The following is a 15,851-nucleotide window of genomic DNA, read 5'->3' as shown; positions in this document are numbered from 1 at the left end:
CCAACAAATTATTTGTAAGAGTTGCCAGAAGAACACCACTGCTGTCACCAAACCACACATTTAAGCACCTGGAGTTTGCTAAATGTCATTTGTACCACATTTGATTGGAACCCTGGTGCTATGGTCAGACGAGAGTAAAATAGAGCTTTTTGGCAACAAACACCAGAGGTGGGTTTGGTGTAAAAAGAGCCATGGTCATGCAGAAAATAACCTAATCCCCACTGTGAAGTATAGTGGTGGATCTGTGATGTGAGACTGTTTGACTTCCAAAGGCCCTGGGAACCTTGTTAGGAGACATGGCATCATGGACTCCATCAAGTACCAGGAGATTTTAGTCCAAAACTTGTCTGCCTCTGCCAGGAGTCTAAAACTTGGTCGTCATTGGGTCTTCCAGCAGGACAACGATCCAAAGCATACCTCCAAATCCACACAAAAATGGTTCACTGACCATAGAATTAAGCTTTTGCAATGGCCATCCCAGTCCCCTGACCTAAACCCCATTGAAAACCTGTGCGGTGAGCTGAAGAGGAGAGTCCACAAGTGAAGACCAAGGACTCTGAAGGATCTGGAGAGTTTTTCTATGGAGAAATGGTCTCAAATCCCGTCCTATGTGTTCACCCACCTCATCAAACATTGTAGAAGATGACTCAGAGCTGTTATCTTGGCAAAGGAAGGGTGCACAAAGGACTAAATGCAGCGGTGCCAATAATTGCGACATGCATGTTTTTGAATAAAAGTATTATTTCTTGATGATTTATTGATTTTAGATTTTTTTTTTTAACTCAGTTAAATGTTTGAGTCATATGATATTTTGGTGTAAGATTAAGCTGATAAACAACTAAGACAATGTTCGCAGCCTTTTTGGTTCATATTTACCTAGGGTGCCAATAATTCAGGAGGGCACTCTATATGTTGACTTAAGACAATAAGACCTCATAATGGTGAGAAAAAAACAGAAGCAGCTTACACTTTGAAGAATCCACTTTAAGGAATCACAAATTAAGGCAATTTACAGTGCCTTCAGAAAGTCTTCATACCCCATGACGTATTCCCCATTTTTTTTGTTACAGCCTGGATTTAAAATTGATTAAAAAAAATAACAAAATCTCACCCATATACACATATACACCCCATAGTGAATTGTTTTATTTTTCTTATTTTAACACATTTATTGAAAATGAAATACTGAAATATCTAATTTACATAAGTATTCATAACCCTGAGTCAAATCTTGCCATAGATTTTCAAGCAGATTTAAGTAAAAACTTTAACTCGGCCACTCAGGAACATTCACTGTCTTCTTGGTAAGTAACTCCAGTGTAGATTTGGCCTTGTGTTTTAGGATATTGTCCTGCTAAAAAGTGATCTCCCAGTGTCTGATGGAAAGCAGACTGAACCATGTTTACCTCTAGGATTTTGCCTGTGCTTAGCTTAATTCTGTTTCTATTTTATCCTGAAAAACTCCCCAGTCTTTAACGACTACAAGCATACCTTTAACAAGATGCAGCCACCACTATGCTTGAAAATATGGAGAGTGGTACTCAGTATGTGTTGCATTGGATTTGTCCCAAAAACAACACTTTGTATTCAGGACACCTTAGAGGCTGCGGCCCTATGTACATAGACTTGAAATCACTGGCCAAAATCACTGGCCAAATTCACTGGCCAAATTAAATGTATTTATAAAGCCCTTTTTACATCAGCAGATGTCATAAAGTGCTTATACAGAAACCCTAGCCTAACACCCCAAACAGCAAGCAATGCACATGTACTGTAGAAGCACGGTGGCTAGGAAGGCTAGATTGTTCTTCAAGATGTTCAAACATTCATAGATGACCAGCAGGGTCAAATAATAATCACAGCGGTTGTAGAGGGTGCAACAGGTCAGCACCATAGGGTGTAAATGTCAGTTGGCTTTTCATAGCCGAGCATTCAGAGGTAGAGAGAGAGAGACGAAAAAAAACAGGTCCTGACACATAGACTATTGCAGCATAAATACTGGAGGCTGAGACGGGGAGTTGTGGACACTGTGGCCCCGTCCGACGATACCCCCGGACAGAGCCAACCAAGCAGGATATAACCCCACCCCCTTTGCCAAAGCACAGCCCCCACACCACTAGAGGGATATCAACAGACCACCAACTTACTACCCTGAGATAAGGCTGAGTATACTGTAGCCCACGAAGATCTTCTCCACAGCACAAGCCCAAGGGGGTGCAAAACCGGACAGGAAGATCACGGCACTAGTAAGCCAGTGACTCAGCCCCTGTAATAGGGTCAGAGGCAGAGAATCCGAGTGGATAGAGGGGAGCCGACCAGGCAGAGAACGCAAGGGTGGTTCGTCACTCCAGTGCCTTGCCGTTCACCTTCACACTCCTGGGCCAGACTACACTCAATCATAGGACCTACTGAAGAGATGAGTCTTCAATAAAGACTTAAAGGTTGAGATCGAGTCTGTGTCTCTCACATGGGTAGGCAGACCATTCCATAAAAATGGAGCTCTATAGGAGAAAGCCCTGCCTCCAACTGTTTTCTTAGAAATTCTAGGGACAATTAGGAGGCCTGCGTCTTGTGACCATAGCGTACATGTAGGTATGTATGGCAGGACCAAATCGGATGGGATAGGTAGTAGCAAGTCTCCCGAGTGGCGCAGCGGTCTAAGGCACTGTATCTCAGTGCAAGAGGCGTCACTACAGTCCCTGGTTTGATTCCCGGCTGTATCACATCTGTCCGTGATTGGCAGTCCCATCATGCAGCGCACAATTTGTCCAGTGTTGTCCGGGTTTGGCCGGGGTAGGCAGTCATTGTAAATAAGAATCCATGTAATGTTTTGTAGGTCAGCAGAAAAACATTGACCTCATTGACTAAAGATGTTTCAACTTTCCGTTTTTTATTCATTTGTAAAAAAAAAAAGAAAAAAGAAAAAGTAAAACATAATTCCACTTTGACGATATGGGTTATTGTGTGTAGACAAGTGACCCCCCCCCCATGAAAAAAGTCAAGGGGTGTGAATACTTTCTGAAGGCACTGTACAAGTTGACATTTCATTCATGGCAGGGTAAATGATACCTAACTGTACCTAAATATCATCCTTCCATCTAGGTTAACAGCTTATGTTGTTAAGGTATTTGCCATGTCAAAGTCGTTAATCGATATTTCGGAAGATGTCCTGTGCAGTGGAGTCAAGTGGCTTGTCATGGAAAGACAGCAGCCCAATGGCATTTTCGAGGAAACTGGCAAACTCCTACATCCCACCATGATGGTACTGTTTGTGTTGCTGACAGAAATATAGTTAAATACATTTATTAAACTATTTAATATTTCATTTATTTAATTGTATTTATCATATTATTTTGCTAAACTGATTTATCTAAAACAAATACATCTCACTCCTACCCTTGACAATATTTACATTACCATTTTCTTACAGGAATTAGCCTATCTCTTATGTTCAGAGTATCCATGTAAATGTAACAAGAATTATAAAAGAAATACTGAACAAAATATAAACACAAATGCAAGAATTTAAAAGATTTTACTGAGTTAGAGTTCATATAAGGAATCATATAAGGAATCTTCAACGGCTGTGTGAAGTTGCTGGATATTGGCGGGAACTGGAACACGCTGCCATACACGTCGATCCAGAGCATCCCAAACTTGCTCAATCGGTGACATTTCTGGTATGCAGGCCATGGAAGAACTGGGACATTTTCAGCTTTCAGGAATTGTGTACAGAATCTTGCAACATGGGGCCGTGCTTTATCATGCTGAAACATAAGGTGATGGTGGCGGATGAAGGGCACGGCAATGGGCCTCAGGATCTCGTCATGGTATCTCTGTGCACTTAAATTGCCATTGATAAAATGCAATTGTGTTCGTTGTCCGTAGCTTATGCCTGCCCATACCATAACCACCATGGGGCACTCTGTTCACAATGTTGACATCAGCAATCCGCTCGCCCACATGACGCAATAGACAACCGGTTGGACGTACTGACAAATTCTCTAAAACAAAGTTGGAGGCAGCTTATGGTAGAGAAATTAACATTCAAGTCTCCGATGGCCATTCCTGCAGTCAGCATGCCAATGGTATGCTGACTCAAAAAAGATCTGTGGCATTGTGTTGTGTGACAAAACTGCACATTTTAGTGGCCTTATATTGTCCCCATCACAAGGTGCACCTGTGTAATGATCATGCTGTTTAATCAGCTTCTTGATATGCCACACCTGTCAGGTGGATTATCTTGGCGAATGAGAAATGCTCACTAACAGGAATGTAAAATCTGCGCACAAAATTTGAGAGAAATAAGCTTTTTGTGTGTATGAAACATTTCTGGGATCTTTTATTTCAGCTCATGAAACATGGGACCAACACTTTACATGTTGCCTTTATATTTTTGTTCAGTGTATTTCTCAGTTTTATCTTGAGTTTTTGAGTCTCTAAAATATTGAGAACGTAAAATATTAAACAAAAAACCCATATACCAACTTAGATATGGTCATTTCTGTCTGTGCCTATCTACAGGGAGATGTACTGGGGAAAGACGTGGATGACACCTTGACAGCATTTGTGCTCATAACCATGCAGGAAGCACACACAATTTGCGAAAATTACGATGGTATCAGTGTAAGTGGAATTTACACATTCTCATGTCTTCCTATTACTTCTCTCATACCCATGTTTTCTATGGCCATGCATAGTCAAATAACAAAGGCATTGAGTAGTTTTTGAATGCCTTTTAGGATAGGGTCCGGTGTGGCTCAGTTGGTAGAGCATGGTGTTTGTAATGCCAGAGTTGTGGGTTTGATTCCCACGGGGGACCAGTAAGGAGAAAAAGAAATGTGTGAAATGTATGCATTCACTACTGTAAGTCGCTCTAGATAAGAGCGTCTGCTAAATGACAAAAATGTAAAATGATACTTAAAGAAGTTAGCAATTGCCTCTCTTCCTCTCTCTCCAGAACCTGCCAGAGAACATTAAAAAGGCTAGGCAATACCTAGAATTTCGGAATCAACACCTGACCAACCCTTATTCAGTGGCTATGACCTCATACGCCCTGGCTTTCAAGGGCCAGCTCAACAAGTCTATCCTATTCAAACACTCATCTACAGGTGACAGTATAAATCCTCCTTTATAGTAGGAAATATTGAGTAATTGAACCCTATGATGGACAGTGTTATGTAGCCTAAGCCCGGTACTCTGCATCAAAAAGCTACATTTTGCAAGTGTAGCAGATGTTTTTGTACATTTTGGTTTTGTTAATAATAAATAATGTTTGTGTTTCCCCCACAGACCGGACCCACTGGCCTGTTTCAGAGAATCACCTTCTCACACTGGAGGCCACAGCTTACGCCCTGTTGGCCCTGGTGAAGGCCGGTGCCTTTGAGGAAGCTGGTCCCATCGTCAGGTGGCTCAAAAGCCAGGGTTTTCAAAGAGGAGGTGACTCATCCACTCAGGTACAGCCAGACCCATGTAACACGTAACATCAAGCATCCAACAAGGGCAAACAGGCTGGCTAACTAACCTTGGCTAAGACGGGCTAATGTCCATACATCGTTTGAAACAGGCTGCTTCGGGGTCATGCAACATTTTAATTCAATATAAGGAAATATCCTGTGTGGGGATGCATCATGTTATAGAAATCTGCATTTAGGATACAACACTCAAGAGCCACATACATCGAGGTCTAAAATGATTGACACCCTTGATAAAGCTGAGCAATAATGACTGTAAAATAAATAATTCAAATACTGAGTTATATTGTGCTCTCAAAATGTTTTGGAAATTACATTATTTTATACTAATACAATTGCTCAGAGAAATCGCCTAGGATAGGGGGCGCTACAGCGCGTTTTGGAAAAAATCTGTGCCCATTTTAAACGGCCTCCTACTCAAACTCAGAAGCTAGGATATGCATATAATTAATAGCTGTGGATAGAAAACACCCTAAAGTTTCTAAAACTGTTTGAATGGTGTCTGTGAGTATAACAGAACTCATATGGCAGTCAAAACCCCGAGACAGATCGTAGCAGGAAGTGGAATTCTGAATTGCGGACTCAAATTCATCGCTTTGTCTATAAATCACACTGTGAGCTATGGTTCATTGAGCACTATTGCTTCCACTAGATGTCCCCAGTCATTACAAAGTGGTTTGAGTCTCCTACTGTGAAAACTGACTGAATGACAGTCTATGGAACGTGGTCACATGCGGAGGGCCATCACCATTATGACGCCGGCGCCCCTGGCTACCCCCACCTTTCGAAACGTTTTGCAAGACAATGCAACCGTCCCCCTTGAATGCTATTGGATCTGTGGTCGAAAAAGGCCCGAAAGATTTATGTTATACAACGTTTGACATGTTTGAACGAACCTAAATAAGAAAAAAATCCATTTTAGTAAGAGAGGTGTCCCGCGCACGACGGTACTTTTGGTTGAGCCTTCAGAACGCGCTAACAAGAACAAGCTATTGGGACATAAAGAGTAACTTTTTCGAACGAAAATACATTTGTTGTGGACCTGGGATTCCTGGAAGTGCATTCTGATGAAGATAATCAAAGGTAAGGAAATATTTTCAAAAATATACAAGACTAGATTTGATATGCGATTGTTCCAAGATGGCGCTGAACTGTAACGGTAGCCTATTATTCTGAGTATCGCATCCCCTTTTATCGCAAAGTGTGATTACCCAGTAAAGTAAATTTTTTAATCTGGCATTGCAGGTGCTTTCAAGAGATGCTAATCTATAAATCTTAGAATGACAATATTACATTTTAAAAATGTTTTCGAATAGTAATTTAGTAAATTGTAGCGCTGTTTGACCGGATGCATTTGAGGGAAAATAGTTAGTCAACGTCACGCGCCGATGTAAAATGCTGTTTTTATATATAAATATGAACTTTATCGAACAAAAGAATGCATGTATTGTGTAACATGATGTCCTAGGAGTGTCATCTGATGAAGATTGTCAAAGGTTAGTGCTGCATTTAGCTGTTTTTTGGTTATTTGTGATGCATGTGGTTGGTCGGAAAATGGCTATGTGGCTACTTTTACGATACACTCCTCTAACATAATCTAATGTTTTGCTTTTGCTGTAAAGCCTTTTTGAAATCGGACAACGTGGGTCGATTCAGGAGAGGTGTATCTATAAAACGATATAACATAGTCCTATATTTGAAAAGAAAAAAATATAAAATGTTGTTATGCTAATGGCGATAGGATTTTTCGCTGGATTTCCGTCCCGCATACGGGACGAGCCCGTCAAGAGGTTTTAAGTATGAATTTTTTTCTCGAAAAGGCAAGGGTCAAAATTATTGGAAAGGTAGGGGTCAAAACGGGAGGTTAGCATGTCTTGGGGGTATGATCTTAGACCCTTTGTAACTTTCTTACTCATTGTCATTCATGATTCATCCAGGATTATCCGTAATCATGGTAGCGTCCCCATTAATGTAGAAGTGTTTAGAAACATATTCTATTATTATTTACAATAAAAGTAACTCCAAAATAACACAATACATTATTTACCATTCATTTCTATTAGGCACAAAATAATCTGAAACACAACCAAAACTAACTGAAAATGGTTCCAACAAGTTTGTAGTGTACTAGGAATATGGGACCAAATACTAAACTTTATTTATAAGAATCTTTAGGGGTGTCAATAATTTTGACCCCTACCTTTTTCAGAAAATGAAGTACTACTTATAAAAAAATATATATCTTTCTCTGAGCAATTCTATTATACTCAACAAAAAATATAAATGCAACATGCAACAATTTAAAGGATTTTACTGAGTTACAGTTCACAGAAGGAAATCACTCAATTGAAATCAAATCAAATGTATTTATATAGCCCTTCTTACATCAGCTGATATCTCAAAGTGCTGTACAGAAACCCAGCCTAAAACCCCAAACAGCAAGCAATGCAGGTGTAGAAGCACGGTGGCTAGGAAAAACTCCCTAGAAAGGCCAAAACCTAGGAAGAAACCTAGAGAGGAACCAGGCTACGAGGGGTGGCCAGTCCTCTTCTGGCTGTGCCGGGTGGAGATTATAACAGAACATGGCCAAGATGTTCAAATGTTCATTAATGACCAGCATGGTCAAATAATAATAATCACAGTAGTTGTCGAGGGTGCAACAAGTCAGCACCTCAAGAGTAAATGTCAGTTGGCTTTTCATAGCCGATCATTGAGAGTATCTCTACCGCTCCTGCTGTCTCTAGAGAGTTGAAAACAGCAGGTCTGGGACAGGTAGCACGTCCGGTGAACAGGTCAGGGTTCCATAGCTGCAGGCAGAACAGTTGAAACTGGAGCAGCAGCACAGCCAGGTGGACTGGGGACAGCAAGGAGTCATCATGTCAGGTAGTCCTGAGGCATGGTCCTAGGGCTCAGGTCCTCTGAGAGAGAGAAAGAAAGAAAGAGAGAAAGAGAGAATTAGAGAGAGCGTACTTAAATTCACACAGGACACTGGATAAGACAGGAGAAATACTCCAGATATAATAGACTGACCCTAGCCCCCCGACACATAAACTACTGCAGCATAAATACTGGAGGCTGAGACAGGAGGGGTCAGGAGACACTGTGGCCCCATCCGATGATACCCCCGGACAGGGCCAAACAGGAAGGATATAACCCCACCCACTTCATTAGGCCTTAATCTATCGATTTTACATGACTGGGATTTTTTTTCGGGATACAAATAGCTCAGTATTTGAGTTATTTATTTTATACATCATTATTGCTAATCTTTATCAAGGGTATCATTAATTTCGGACCCATCTGTATACAGGCTTGGTACACTTTCAACCCCCTCCTTCTGTTTCTTCCAAAACAGTCCACTATCATGGTGTTCCAGGCTGTGGCAGAGTACATGACGAAAGCAGGAAAAGTTAAAGCCATTGATCTGAATGTGGACATTGATATCTCAGGGAGAACTAATGTCATCAAGTGGTCATTTAGCAAGAGTACCGCCTTACTCACACGCACCGACAAGGTAAGGACGTATGCACACATAAGCCTCTTTGTAACACATAAGAAGTGCAAACCTATTGTCCATGATCCTAGAACACAGTCTAGCCAAACTTTTGGGTCACTCGAATCACATTTCTCAGTCAGAATGTTGTGGTGTGAACATGGTTCCCTGAGGAAAGGAACAAGGCAACCTGCATCACAGAGGGGGAAGGAGAAATGTATGTTAGAGAAAGTTAATTAAGAGAATAGTTGATCATAGTGAGAGACGGAGGAAGGCTATTTTGTCTGTTAGGCAGGTCTTAAATGAAAGTTTGTATTCTGTATAGGTCCAGCTGCAAGAGAACTTCACAGTAACTGCCAAAGGAACCGGTCAGGGGGTATTATTGGTAAGAAGGAGGGGGGGTTAAATTGCACTGGATTTAAATTAGCCTAATTAGTGTGTGAAGACTTTTGATTGATAACATAAAGATAAAATTAGTACCCGAGGATAACCAAGTAACACCAACCCTTTCCTTGCCTATCCATGTCAAGGTTACAACCTTATACTATGCCATACCCAAGGAGAAGAACCAAGACTGCAAAACCTTTGTGCTTGATGTGGAACTAATAAAGCAGGCTACAGGTAGGCTACTTGTCATGGCTATTATATTTAAACTTGTTTCCACTCAACAGTGATAACTGATGTTTTGTTTGTTTTGTTTTATTCATTGAAATGTGGAAAAGAGCTACTAGTGGCAGATTTAAGTTTGGTGGTTGTTGATATCTGCATGACTGAAGTGGCCCCACTGTGTATGATGATGTCATTTTGCTAAATCTACCTTCAAAATGACATCTCTTGTCTTTAAAGTTGCACTCAACGGAGCTAAAGAGACATATATGCTCCACATTGACGTGTTGTAAGTAAAAGAAAAACCTGATTACTCGGGCTATACTGTATTCACCATCATACTTTGTCTTAGGCCAATATTATTGTTAGATTTTATTCTTATCCAGTGAGGAAAAGGAAACACAGTACATGCAAAAAATGAAATCAGATAAAATATCCTATTGTCTCCTAAGGTTTAAAGCTGACAGAAATGCCACCATGACCATTTTAGACATCAGCTTGCTGACTGGCTTTGTAGTTGACATTGAGGATCTGAAACAGGTGAGTTATCAATGTTGATATAGCAGATGGCTTATGGTGCATTGCTACTGCCTTTCTGAGACCTAGAAGTACTGTTGCCCGGGCATGGATCCAGAAAACGTATTGTCATGTACTGGGTCATTAGTATTGACTGTGCTTCTTGCAGATGGCTTCGACTCCAGGTATTCTAGAAGGTTTCTCCAGGACGCCTGGATTCATTGGATGTCAGAGAGGGATCACAGTGCTCCTTTTGGCTGGACAATTTCTGTGATACATACATAGCAAAACAGCTTGCAGATATGCTATTTTAATTTGATCACTCCATTGTTGCAGAGAAATGCAAATTGTACTGTTTTTGAGGTTTAAAAAGGCTTCTGAAGTTTCCACAAATCAGACTTGATTTGCCCTAAAGAAAAATGTATCAAACCCTACAAAAATGTTCAGTAGTTATAATCCACATGATAATTCAAATTTTTTGTTGCTGCAGAACTATCTTTCTGCTGTGAGAAACATGATCAAATTAAGATAGCAGATCTGTATGTACTCTTATCCTTAATAGTCTTTCATTGGCCTAATTGTAATATTTTCCTGTAAAATTAATTAGGTCTATACTTGCAAACATTTAAAAAGAGTTTTAGTTTAAGATTAAGCATCAGCCAATTAAAATCGTTAATTCTTATGGATAGCCCCCTTTTTTTCAATTTTCACCTAAAATGACATCCACAAATCTAACTGCCTGTAGCTCAGGCCCTGAAGCAAGGATATGCATATTCTTGGTACCATTTGAAAGGAAACACTTTGACGTTTGTGGAAATGTGAATTGAATGTAGGAGAATATAACACAATAGATCTGGTAGAAGAAAATACAAAGAATTTTTTTTTATTTTTTTTCTACCACCATCTTTGAAATGCAACAGAGGTCCAAAATCTAGCCATCACTCTGGTTGTAATTCCGATGGTGTCCACAAGAGCGCAGCAGTGTATGTGCAAAGTTTCAGACTGAAGTATGAGCAAGCTACATGACATTTAGTGTGAAGTCACCCAGGTATATTTGGGAAAATCATGAAGGACACATTTACATTACATTTTTCTGCAAGAATATCGTCAAATCTGTATACTTGGACTTTGATTTAGCTTTTCCAGTATTAGTAGCCATATTGTAAGTTCAACATTTGCAAAACACCCAGTTTTCATAACTTCATAACTCTCCATATTCTTGCAATTTTGAGGCTTGCTGTCGCACAAGGTTAGCAGCAAAATTGTGCAACAGATACAGGGTTTCCGCATACCCCCGTAAAGCCCAGCTCATTGGCTATCTAGATAGCTTTGTTTGACCCCGATTGGTGCATTTGACAAAGTTACAGTCAATCAAGTGAAGACCGCCCGTGTCATCGGGCCGCCATGAAGGTGTCACTCTCTGACCAAATTTGGTGTCCTATAGGATATACTACACTCCTAATGATATAGTGAAGTCTGGTTACGTTCTAGGATCTCTGAGGAATAAATACGAATGTAATTTGACTGGTTGAAAAAACGTTTAGGGTTAGATTTTCACAGATTCCTTTCTTTGCAAATTGAACAAGTGGAAATACAAAATCGATTGTGCATGCTATATGGACCTTTTTAGGATATGAAAAATGATTTTATCTAATGAAACTTCATGTTATCTCTTGGACCCTTGGGATGATAAATCAGAGCAAGATTTCAGAATGTAAGTAGACGTTTCACCGTCAGAGGTGATTTTATCAAATCTGTCGCGGTGAAAAAAGTGTTTGTTGTTTTGAGCTCTCCTTAAACAATAGCATGGCATTTTTTCGCAGTAATAGCTACTGTAAATTGAACAGTGCAGTTATATTAACAAGAATTTAAGCTTTCAGCCGATATAAGACACTTATATGTTCCGACATTTGTTGTTTCTCTAAAATCTGAGATCATGACACACGGAGCTTCATGATTAAAATTGTCCCGTTGATGGAATGCCTATCCCTAATTAACGTAGTTGCACTTGATCAAAGGCTACATGTTAGCTGTTTCCATTACATAACCTGGCAAATGTAGCTCTATGCTAACCTCACTATGTGAACATGATTATATCCGGTTAAAATTCCATATTAGGCAATTAAAATTGGCGATGTAGTTGGACGTGATAGAATACTTTTCCTTAACAGCAGTCAAACGGCAAAATCTGCTAATCAGTTACTAAAACGCGCACCAAATTTGTGGATGATTAGCTCACCTGGTGAGGTTAGCATAGGGCTAACGTATGCCAGGTTATCTGATGGGACCAGCTACAATGTACCGTTCTATCATGTTACACTACGTCAACGATTTTAATTGGCTGGTGCTTAAACTTAACCTTGAATTGAAACTTTTCTGAATGTTCTCAAGTATGGTCCTACATATTTCCATTTCACACAATATGAACATGTTGCTGTTCATACAGATGAGAGGAGGCTGGTGGGAGGAGCTATAGTAGGACGGGCTCATTGTAATGGCTGGAATGGACTCAATGGAACTGAGTCAAACACATCAAACATATGGAAACCACATGTTTGACACCGTTCTAATTACTCAATTCCAGTACCCGTCCTCCTATAGCTCCTCCCACCAGCCTCCTCTGATACAGATAGAAATAACTGAGTGTGGCAGAATATGGACAAAATGCATAAAACTGTTAAACATTACATTCAGTGTCACCAGATTATATAAACCATTAAATAGTTTCTATAGTCTTCTGCAACCAGACTGTCTGCACTAAAGTCCCTTTGTAGCAGTTAAGTACCTTACTCTTTTAGTTTTCCATTAAAATAGGCAAAAAGAAGGAAAAAGTGTTTGCATTTAAGCAACAACAAAAAAATCCAGAGAAATAATTTTGCTAGGACTGTGAGAGTGGTCAGACAGTCCTAGCAAAACTAGCTGTTATTATTGGCTGAGAGGTCATGCAAAACCTGATTACAGGGTGCTGTTTTTACCAGCAACAATCAGGAATAACACAGATCAATTTGTTTCACACGTTTACAATGTTAGTTTCATCAGCTGTTGCGCAATAGAATACAAAACACAGGCAAAACAGAATTTTGACTGCACTGGGCCTCACACATGTGATTACACCTTTGGCGGAATTGTTACTGAGGATATTATAGACATGTTTTTTATATACATGATTTTACATACCTGTAGTCGTCGATAACTGGACACAAAAGTTACTGTGTTCGCAGTTCTGGTGCATTCTTTATTCTGAAGAATCTCAGCCAGAACTTCTTCCATCACTACTACCGCCACAGCGTAACAGCGCCATCTATTGGATTGATAGTAGAACTACAGCTACTGCTTGTCGGAGATAAATGCGACATTAATTAGACAGCTTAACTTTTGGTTTAAAAAATATCAAAAGCGTGTCTCTTTTTCTAGTGTCTAATTTTTCAACCCATTACAACTGCTTAAATGCCGTACTGATGTAGTTATGGCAATACCCTTAAACCTTCAGGCTGCATGAACACACAGCATTGCCTAAGTACACAGTTTTTCTTCATTTTCCGATTATTTTTTTTATTTTTTTTGGATAATACCATAAACATTAGTGGTTCAAAGTTCACTCTTGTGTTTCTGCTTGCAGTTGTCAACCGGGACGGAAAGGTACATTCAGAAGTTTGAAATGGACAAAAAGTTGTCTGAGAGGGGCTCCCTCATCATCTATCTTGACCAGGTATCTGTTTGTGACATGCCACGCTGGTATTGAAATGGCTTTCTTCTTCTCAGTGGCATGTATACAATGACGTAACTTAATTTTATTGTTCAACTTTCACTATATCTCCGGTATCCTTTAAGGTTTCTAATAAACTGGCAGACAAGGTGGCGTTCAGAATACACAAGGTACAAGATGTAGGTCTGCTTCAACCTGTTGGGGTCACCGTTTATGAATACTATGCTCAAGGTATGCTTTATTTTTAGAGGGGATATGAATCAGACCTGGTTTAAATAGAATTCACATTACTTTAAAAATACTTAACCTGTGCTTGATTCAGCTTGCCTGGTGGAATGGAACAAATGGAATAGTCCCAAAAGTATAAACCCTGCCCATCTGGCATTCCAGGCAGGCTCAATCAAACACTCAAAGTATTTGAAAAAAAACATATACTATTAGAACCCAGGTCTGATATAAGCACAGACACTCACATGTGCCTCATAGACTACAATGCATTCACTAGAAATGCCAACGCACAGAAGAAATTGTCTTGAATAGGGACTTTTGTCATTTTAGAGAACCGCTGTGTGAAGTTCTACCACCCAATGAAGAAGGATGGAACCCTGAACAGGCTTTGTCAGGATGATGTGTGTCGTTGTGCTGAAGGTACCACGCCTCGGTGGCCAAATTGCTGCCAAAAAGTAGTTGCCGTTATAGGATCAGCTTACCCTACTCTGATTATTTTACCATCATCCATTCAATGTTCAGGAAAATCCTAAATATCATGTTCCATTTTCACATGGAATGATCATTTTGCCTGTACAATAATATGTTAATGTAGCCTGCGTAACAGTCTGTTTTTGCCATCATTCCACTCCAGAGTACAAGCAGTGGAATGTTCGCACAAAACAGGTTCTGAATTTCAGCCTAATGTTAATATACTGAATGCCAAAGTAATACTGTCCCCACTATATAGATTGGCTGGTTACTTTGACATTTTCATACTCACACATGACCTTTCTTTCATAGAGAGCTGTAGCTTCCAGAAGAAACATGGAGACGTGAGTGAAGTGAAATTGTTGGACAAAGCCTGCGAAGCTGGAATGGATTATGGTAAGTCTCTAGTCTTTTGAGACAGACAATTGTGTTCAGTAGTATGGCACAACGATGCAAAGTGCTTTGCAATGGAACATTTGTGTTTTCTCCCTACTGGACACAACTCAGGTAATTATTAAAGTGAACAAAATTCTAAACTCAGCAAAAAAAGAAACGTCCCTTTTTCAGGACCCTGTCTTTCAAAGATAATTCATAAAAATCCAAATAACTTCACAGATCTTCATTGTAAAGGGTTTAAACACTGTTTCCCATGCTTGTTCAATGAACCATAAACAATTAATGAACATGCACCTTTGGAACAGTCGTTAAGACACTATCAGCTTACAGACGGTAGGCAATTAAGGTCACAGTTATGAAAACTTAGGACACTAAAGAGGCCTTTAGTGTCCAAAAGAAAGATGCCCAGGGTCTCTGCTCATCTGTGTGAACGTGCCTTAGGCATGCTACAAGGAGGCATGAGGACTGCAGATGTGGCCAGGGCAATAAATTGCAATGTCCGTACTGTGAGACACCTAAGAAAGCGCTACAGGGAGACGGACAGCTGATCGTCCTCGCAGTGGCAGACCACGTGTAGCAACACCTGCACAGGATCGGTACATCCGAACATCACACCTGCAGGACAAGTACAGGATGGCGACAACAACTGCCCGAGTTACACCAGGAATGGACAATCCCTCCATCAGTGCTCAGACTGTCCGCAATAAGCAGAGAGAGGCTGGACTGAGGGCTTGTAGGCCTGTTGTAAGGCAGATATCACCGGCAACAACTTCGCCTATGGGCACAAATCCACTGTCGCTGGACCAGTCAGGACTGGAAAAAAGTGCTCTTCACTGATGAGTCGTGGTTTTGTCTCACCAGGGGTGATGGTTGGATTCGCGTTTATCGTCGAAGGAATGAGCGTTACACTGAGGCCTGTACTCTGGAGTGGGATCGATTTGGAGGTGGAGGGTCCGTCAGT

The 15,851-nt window shown here is 40.4% G+C and overlaps 1 protein-coding gene across 1 annotated transcript in view; it reads left to right on the top strand.

Annotated features, from left to right (window-relative positions):
* The window catches only part of LOC106564830 (complement C3), a 54,985-nt gene that overhangs the window by 32,378 nt on the left and 6,756 nt on the right, over positions 1 to 15,851 (top strand). Inside the window, exons 26-38 of the mRNA XM_014131265.3 lie at positions 3,103 to 3,262; positions 4,525 to 4,626; positions 4,961 to 5,111; positions 5,293 to 5,456; positions 8,830 to 8,988; positions 9,293 to 9,352; positions 9,498 to 9,588; positions 9,814 to 9,862; positions 10,026 to 10,113; positions 13,709 to 13,798; positions 13,921 to 14,026; positions 14,354 to 14,443; positions 14,807 to 14,890. Of these exons, the coding sequence (XP_013986740.3) occupies positions 3,103 to 3,262; positions 4,525 to 4,626; positions 4,961 to 5,111; positions 5,293 to 5,456; positions 8,830 to 8,988; positions 9,293 to 9,352; positions 9,498 to 9,588; positions 9,814 to 9,862; positions 10,026 to 10,113; positions 13,709 to 13,798; positions 13,921 to 14,026; positions 14,354 to 14,443; positions 14,807 to 14,890 (1,394 nt within the window). The remainder of the gene's footprint in view (positions 1 to 3,102; positions 3,263 to 4,524; positions 4,627 to 4,960; positions 5,112 to 5,292; positions 5,457 to 8,829; positions 8,989 to 9,292; positions 9,353 to 9,497; positions 9,589 to 9,813; positions 9,863 to 10,025; positions 10,114 to 13,708; positions 13,799 to 13,920; positions 14,027 to 14,353; positions 14,444 to 14,806; positions 14,891 to 15,851) is intronic.

Source organism: Salmo salar, chromosome 12 (genome assembly GCF_965601325.2).
Source record: "Salmo salar chromosome 12, fSalSal1, whole genome shotgun sequence".
NCBI classification, from domain to species: domain Eukaryota; kingdom Metazoa; phylum Chordata; class Actinopteri; order Salmoniformes; family Salmonidae; genus Salmo; species Salmo salar.
Note: the sequence above shows the minus strand (reverse complement) of the source record. Positions and strands in the feature narration are given on the sequence as shown.